The sequence below is a fragment of the Bos indicus x Bos taurus genome, chromosome 17 (assembly GCF_003369695.1).
Source record: "Bos indicus x Bos taurus breed Angus x Brahman F1 hybrid chromosome 17, Bos_hybrid_MaternalHap_v2.0, whole genome shotgun sequence".
Taxonomy (NCBI): domain Eukaryota; kingdom Metazoa; phylum Chordata; class Mammalia; order Artiodactyla; family Bovidae; genus Bos; species Bos indicus x Bos taurus.
The window spans coordinates 14,620,431-14,626,017 of record NC_040092.1 but is presented as its reverse complement, the minus strand read 5'-3'; the positions used below and the strand labels follow the sequence as shown (position 1 = coordinate 14,626,017).

General features: G+C 51.8%; 1 protein-coding gene across 2 annotated transcripts in view; it reads right to left on the bottom strand.

The window, feature by feature from the left end:
* Positions 1–1,565: 1,565 nt before the first annotated feature.
* The window catches only part of RNFT2 (ring finger protein, transmembrane 2), a 62,227-nt gene continuing 58,205 nt past the window's right edge, over positions 1,566–5,587 (bottom strand). For both annotated transcript variants that reach the window (XM_027566694.1, XM_027566695.1), the window contains exon 11: positions 1,566–4,862. In XM_027566694.1, the coding sequence (XP_027422495.1) occupies positions 4,728–4,862 (135 nt within the window). In that variant the 3' untranslated portion in view covers positions 1,566–4,727. The remainder of the gene's footprint in view (positions 4,863–5,587) is intronic.

Here is a 5,587-nt window from a genome sequence, read left to right as displayed (position 1 = left end):
GGCCTTTGCGTGTTCATTTCCTCTTGGAAGGTTGGTCCCCAAGGACTATGGAAGGATCTGGCCGCACATGCCACCCTTCCCTGGGACAGAAGGCCACACACTCATCTCCTGTCAGGTTCCTGGGAACACCCCAAGGGGAGGATTGGCCTAAGCAGTACCCTTGGGTTGAGCAACAGATTGGGGGAACGTGTCCAACAGTCCAAGGTCAGTGCACAAAAGCATCATTTATGCATGACATCATGTAGATAATAAGCAAGTGAGCCTACAGACTCATGTCTTCAGCTAAGGATGAATGAACAGCTCTGGGTGGGGTACTTTCACCTGCATTTATCTGGTCTGAGTCGTACCAAGAGACCAAGTTCTAGTTTCTTCCGAAGAATGGTAGGTTGAGGACAGGTTGTTTTTCTAGATAATAGGTCCTTTCTTCTTTGGGGACCCACTGCTTCCCCACTCTCAGTCCATAAGATTTGGAGGGATGGACCTCCTTTCCCACCCAACTCTGCTCTGACGTCCAGAGCACAACACCCAATACAAGCTTGTTCAGCGCTCTGAGTCCTCAGAGCTAAAATGGTTGGTTTGGGAACAAACTAATGAGAATAAGGCTCAAGACTCCTGCTGGAGCTTCGGGGAAGCAGGGGCTCTTTGCTGAGGTTGTGAAGCTGGTAGAACACAAGCACAGAGCTTCGGGGTGCCCTCTTCCCAACACATGGGATCTGACAGCCTGAAAATCAAAGCATCTCAAAGGAAAACAGAACCGAGGGATGGAAAGACATGATTCTAATGTCCCTGGAGCCCCTGAATCCAGCTGTACCTGAAGCCCATGCTCTTACATGAACCAAATAGAGTCCTTTTATTCAAGACATAGCTGACTTGGTTTACCAATGATTCCAACCAAAAGGTTCTGCCTGATGATGCTTGTGTGGCTGGCTTCCTAATGCTGACCTGAGAGGCACCAGGTGTCACTACTGATATTTATATTTTAAATACCCATCATCCTCTGGGGTCTGGGAACACCCTTCTTGAATCAGCCCATGCACCTGGTATCATTCAGCCTATAGTGAAGGCTGCAGTGGGCACTGTAGATGCCACACCGAGATCCCTTCTGATCCCTCTTACCAGTTCTCAGTGCTGTCTTGCATCTTAGTGTGTTCTGTGGCACCTGACACTTTCAGAGGCTTGGGGCTTCCTGAGTGGAGTGCTTGAGAGTCCCTCCCACCTCCCGCATGAGCCCATGGCTGGGAGCACAGAAACCTCAGGGTTGGACCAATTCTGAGATGCAGCTCATGCTCCAGAGCTGCCCGTGGGACCAAGCTGAGCTGGGACTTCTCTGAAAGTCGCCCTCTTATTGGGCTGCATCTCCTCCCTCTCCCATTTCGTTTCACCCATTCCCTTACTGGTTTCTCCTGGGAGCACTTCCTTAATAAATCATGTGCAACTCAATGGGATCCACTCTGGGGAAAAACTGCCATCAGAGAACCACCCCGTGCACAAAACATCTCTTCAAAGTTGTCCTAAAACAGGTCCACCTGGCTTCAAGAGGAAAATGGAGACTCAAAACCCAGATGTAACTTTTATCAACACATCATATTTATTGGCAGACTGCAACTTAAGGGGACGTTAAATACACCAAAGGCGGCTCTGTTTGGCCCAGAGCAAACATACTAAGATTCCAGGACTCACTTTACATTTCCTATTTCCAACCCCAGGTCTTGGCAGCTTGGAAGTGTTCCCATGCCTCTCACATGCTCCCCTTAGGGAGATAATGAACCTATGACATCCAGGTCCAAAGCTTTTTTTTTTTTTTTTTTCTTTTTCATCTCGTATTTATTACGCTCAAGATCTTTTACATTAGGAGAGCCATTTCCAAGGACTCCGTGGAACTTCAGCCAGTGAATCATAAAATATTAAGAGCAGGACTCTCCCACCTGACACTCAATTAACCCTGCCTCTAACAAATGAGTTTGCAGAGCCGAGGTGGATAAAAGACAGTGGCATTGTTCTTCTTTCCAATGGTGACTCTTCGCTGCTTTTCTCATGTTAGGGAAAATATGCAGCTTGATGTCTGGAAACCTCTGCCCCTGGCCACTGTTTCTCTGCCTTGAGCAGAAGTTAAATCCTCCCACCCCAAAAGGAAACCTCCAGAACGTGACTTGAGGGTGGGATACATAAATAAAATCTAACTAAATCATCCCACCTGCCCCCCCTCCCCAAATGTCCCCCGCATGTGACAGTCTTTATAGTGTCTGAGACATGGCTCATTATTTGCAGAACGTTCAATATTTTTTTTTGGTGGCATGAGTGTAATTGACAAAATGGTTGGGGGTATTCATCTGTAATCTACATTGCTGGTTTCCCTGGTTCCCGCAGATAATGCACTAGGCTTTGTCACCCTGGAGATGGCTACGGGGAGGTAAAGTGACTTCCCAAAGCCATGTGGAGTCTGAAATCAAAATTCCAGGCCTGACTCGCAGCAGACTGCTCTGTCTGCTCCATCACACGCTGGCACATTAGTAAGTCTTCTTCAGTGGCATTTTCTCATGCTTCTTTGATGGCATCTGCAGGCAGGATGATCCTTGTGATAAAAATCAGCTGTAGAAGCTCCTGTTGTGTCCCTTCAGTTCTTCCTCAAGGTGGCCGGGTGGGGGGCGGGGGAGAGGGGGAAGGGGGCAGAGCAGCCAAATCCCCCTGGCCCCACTTCCCCTTCCGACTTGATTATCCAGGCAAGTGGGATTGTTAACATCACGGCCATTGCCATAGTAACAGAGCCTGAAAGATGCCACGCTGCCCTGGAAGGGATGTCTTGCTGGGTACCAGCAAAGAGCCAGGGATGTCAGGCAAAGGAAAGGTCCTGACTTGATAGCACAAAAGGGGTGAATGCCCTGAATCTCTTGGGGATGGGATGGGCATGAGAATCCTGGCTGAGGGTGAGGTGGCAGTAAGGCTCCCACCATTTCTCTCGGGACTTTCTTGCTAATCTGCTCAGTAGCCACCCAGAATGCTCTCTAATGCTGTTGGCACTGACCTGTGGTACTGAGGTTGACAGTGAGAGAATAGCGCTGGGAGGGTGGGTAGGCCAGGCAAGATTCCAGTGGCTTCCAAGGGGCCACTTGTGCCTTCTCCTCCCAGATTTCAGAGCAGAGAGGGTCTCGTGGGTGGAGAGCTTGTGTTACAGAGATTAGGAGCTCTGGTAGAGACATTCCAGGAAACATGGATCGCTGCTGTGCTCTCTGCCAGCATACTGGCTTGTGGAAAAAAAATCCGTAACAAGGATCTTGCCTTTTGCTCTGAAGGCTACTAGAGGAGAAGGCAATGGCCACAGGAGCTGTTGACAAGCCTGAGATTTAAATGAGGGACAGGACAAAAGGAGAAGAGAAATAAATACGGGAGGGGACACCCAGTAACACCCGCATCTGGACCAGGGGCGGCCTTTCTATTTTTTCATTTTCAGGTCACGTCCCATGGCATGTGGGATCTCAGTGCCCTGAGCAGAGATCAAACCCAGGCCCCCACACTGGGGACACAGAGTCTTAGCCACTGCCTCCGGGCAGGTCTCTGGAACCGGCCTTTCTTGATGTGCCATGTGCTGTGCTCGATCAGCCGCGTCTGACTCTGCGACCCTGTGGACTGTAGCCCTTCAGGCTCCTCCGTCCATCGGATTTCCCAGGCAAGAATACTGGAGGGGGTTGCCATTTCCTCCTCCAGGGGATCTTCCCAACTCAGGGATCGAACCCATGTCTCCTACATTGGCAGATGGGTTATTTACCACTGTGCCACTTGGAAGATACCCAATCACAACTGAGCATCCTGGCAGGAATCCAGCTAAACAGCAACTTTAAGGACCAAAATTTCCTGTGAACCCAGTCACGACTAGATTTTCAGAGCTGGCATTCACTATTAGCATCCTCAACCCAGTCCAAATGAAACACACTACATACTTGAGTCACCGATGACGTCAGAATCACCTCCTGTGCGTTGAAAAAAAAAAAAAACATGACTGAGGGGCCTCATGCCCGCAGTGTCTGAGCAGCACATCAGTGTGTGGGTAAGAGGCAGGCTCCAAAGCCAGACAGGCCAGGGCTGCAAGCTTGGTCCATCACTGCTCGCCGGGTGACCTGGAAATGTTTCCACATGGAGCTCTGAGCTCAGTTTCTTCATCTGTGACACAGAGGAGACAACAGTACCTCCACCTTGGGGCGGTGTGAGTGTTATAGGAGGTCATCTGGGCCGAAAGTTCGAGACCCTGCCTGGCTCACTCTGAGGGTTCTGATACACGAAGTTCCCGTAGGTATAAGGTGGGGCCCAGCATTTGCATTTGAAAAATACTTCACAGTGATTCTCATCTGCAGACCTGGGGCCCTGGTGGGGAGGCGGCATTGAAAGGCCTCTCTCCGGTTTGCAGCATCAGGTGTCAGGTCACCACGGGTTATGATCACCAACAGGTAGAATCTGGTCCATTATCAGTTCTTTGACTCGGAGGGAGGAGGGAGACTGACCTCGGTGGAGACCAAGTGTGAGTGAGAAGGCATCCCCATGTGGAGGCAAACAAGAGAGGAAGGTGAGGGCGGGGGTGGGGTGGGGGACAGGTGGCTGGATGGAGAGAGGCAGGAGGGAGGGCAGTTGGGGCCCGAGGGCTGTTTTCAAGGAAGCTCTCAGAGGTGGTCCTGACACCGTTGACCCTCCATCATCTCCTGGTGTGCCTGCGAGCCCCAGGGCCACAGTCTTCAGCCCTAGTACACCTGGAAGTGTGCCGAAGTGGCCCCGTCCTTCCAGCAGCGCAGGGTATCCACGGCAACCGAGCGGCAGAGCGGGCAGGTGCGCTCACGGTCCAGCCAGAGGCAGAGGCACTCCTCACAGAACACGTGCTGCGGGGGACAGCAATTAGGACCACTGGGGTCGCCTCCCCCAGCATCCACCCCATGCCCGCCTCGGTCCTAGGAGCTGAGACCCAGCAGTGAACAAGACAGACGATTTCTGCTCTGCATAGTCAAGGGACGTTCCTGGAGGCGGGGTGATGCTTGTGTTGAAGTCTGAAGGATGTTTAGGGGTTAACTGGGGGAAGAGAAGGGGTGGGGCTAGAGCATTCCAGGCTGAAGGGAACAGCTGTGCAAACCTCCTGAGATGGGAAAGTGTTTGAGAATCTCGAGATGCTCTAAGTGGCTACAGGGTGTAGGGTAGTTGGGGGGAGGAGGTGAGGAGGCCATGCAGAGTCTTGAAGGCCGTGCCCAGATTCTCACCAAGGTCTGAAGTGCAGGATCCAGGGGTCAGCAGGCCCAGCAGCTCCACAGGGCAGTGACTGCTGCTGCTGTAACCCCACTGCCCAGCCCCGGCCTGCACTCTGACAAATGAATGCCTTCCCATGCAGGTTAGGTGGAAGATTCTAGAGATACCAGCATGATGAAGACCTGGTCCCTGGCCTCCAGGAGCTCATGGTCTCCTTCTCAGAGAATCAGACAGGACAGAATCCAGTGCCAAATTAAGAGATTCAAAGCACACAGGACCCCAGGGGCAGGGCTGGAGGAGTTCATGACCTAGGACTGCCTCCCACATCTAGAGAAACAAAGGCGTGTCTACAGAGGGAGGGGGCAGA